Genomic DNA, 1,130 nt, shown 5'->3' on the forward strand with positions numbered 1-1,130 from the left:
GTATGGCATGCATCTATAGCGTATGTGAAAATATAGGACATTATTAGCTATGCTGTTGCTCTATACAACAACAAAAGTGGCTTGTATTTAGTGTTTTGAATTATTTGCTGGTTTGCATGAACTAAAAATATTACCTTTTTATACAAAATATTACTAATACAATTTTACAGTCACAGATTGATTTATTTTACATTTTAAAATAGAACTCAACTCAGAGCTCTACACTTCCCAGTACCTCAGCTGGAATAAATCAGACTAGTAAAGACACAACCTCTGTTGATGATGTAGCTGTTATCACTGAGAAGCTAGAGGAGTTACAGAGTTACCTACCACAGATGTCTAAAATGATAGACAAAATGAAAGCAAGTGGTCCATCCAATCAACTGAACAAATTGAGCAATTTGTACAAAGTAATACTAACCAAGACTACAAGGTAATAAGCACATACCCATTACATTTTCTAATTATCCAATTATAGCATTAGCATGAGCACATTAGAAAAAAGTCATGTTGTTTTGAAGAGAATGTTTCCAGAAGACTCATCTAGTGAGTGGTCGCATTTATTATTTTCTAAATTTATAATTATAACAGATACTAATAGCATTAAAGACAAGGCATCTACAAATGCTACATTTGCAGAAATCGGTAAGTAAAGCTATGACTTATGTATATAATTCTATTGTTTATCATAGATCAAATATATCTTCAAGAAGCAATGGAAGATGGCCTTGTTGAGTCTTTTGTCACCAAAGCTGTAGTACAAGGAGAAGCTCGAGTAGGCAAGAGTTCGGTGAAATCACTACTTGTTTCTGAGCCTTACACTGATAATACCAGCACTAACTGTATTGAACCACCATGTGTAGCTGTTAAGTGCTATGGACAGACTGGAAAATACTGGGAACGAATCGATGAAGAGGAAATGGGAATAAAAGTAATTGCTGCAGTTCAGTTAGGTGCTATGAAAAAATCAGAGTCTCAATCTCATTCTGAGGAAATGGATCTTGATAGTAAAAGCATATCCAATACTAGGAAGCAACAAAGGTATCCATCTAAAGCTTCCAAGTTTCAAAATGAAAGTGTTAAAGATTTACAACGCATGGAATATGATTTTTCCAATTCTGCAGTCACTA

General features: G+C 34.1%; 1 protein-coding gene across 1 annotated transcript in view; it reads left to right on the plus strand.

The window, feature by feature from the left end:
* LOC109586104 (uncharacterized) overlaps nucleotides 1-1,130 on the plus strand; it is a 24,653-nt gene that overhangs the window by 21,161 nt on the left and 2,362 nt on the right. Inside the window, exons 12-15 of the mRNA XM_020002275.1 lie at nucleotides 204-433; nucleotides 479-546; nucleotides 592-645; nucleotides 693-1,041. Of these exons, the coding sequence (XP_019857834.1) occupies nucleotides 204-433; nucleotides 479-546; nucleotides 592-645; nucleotides 693-1,041 (701 nt within the window). The remainder of the gene's footprint in view (nucleotides 1-203; nucleotides 434-478; nucleotides 547-591; nucleotides 646-692; nucleotides 1,042-1,130) is intronic.

Source organism: Amphimedon queenslandica, unplaced genomic scaffold (genome assembly GCF_000090795.2).
Source record: "Amphimedon queenslandica unplaced genomic scaffold, v1.1 AMPQUscaffold_12945, whole genome shotgun sequence".
NCBI classification, from domain to species: Eukaryota; Metazoa; Porifera; class Demospongiae; order Haplosclerida; family Niphatidae; genus Amphimedon; species Amphimedon queenslandica.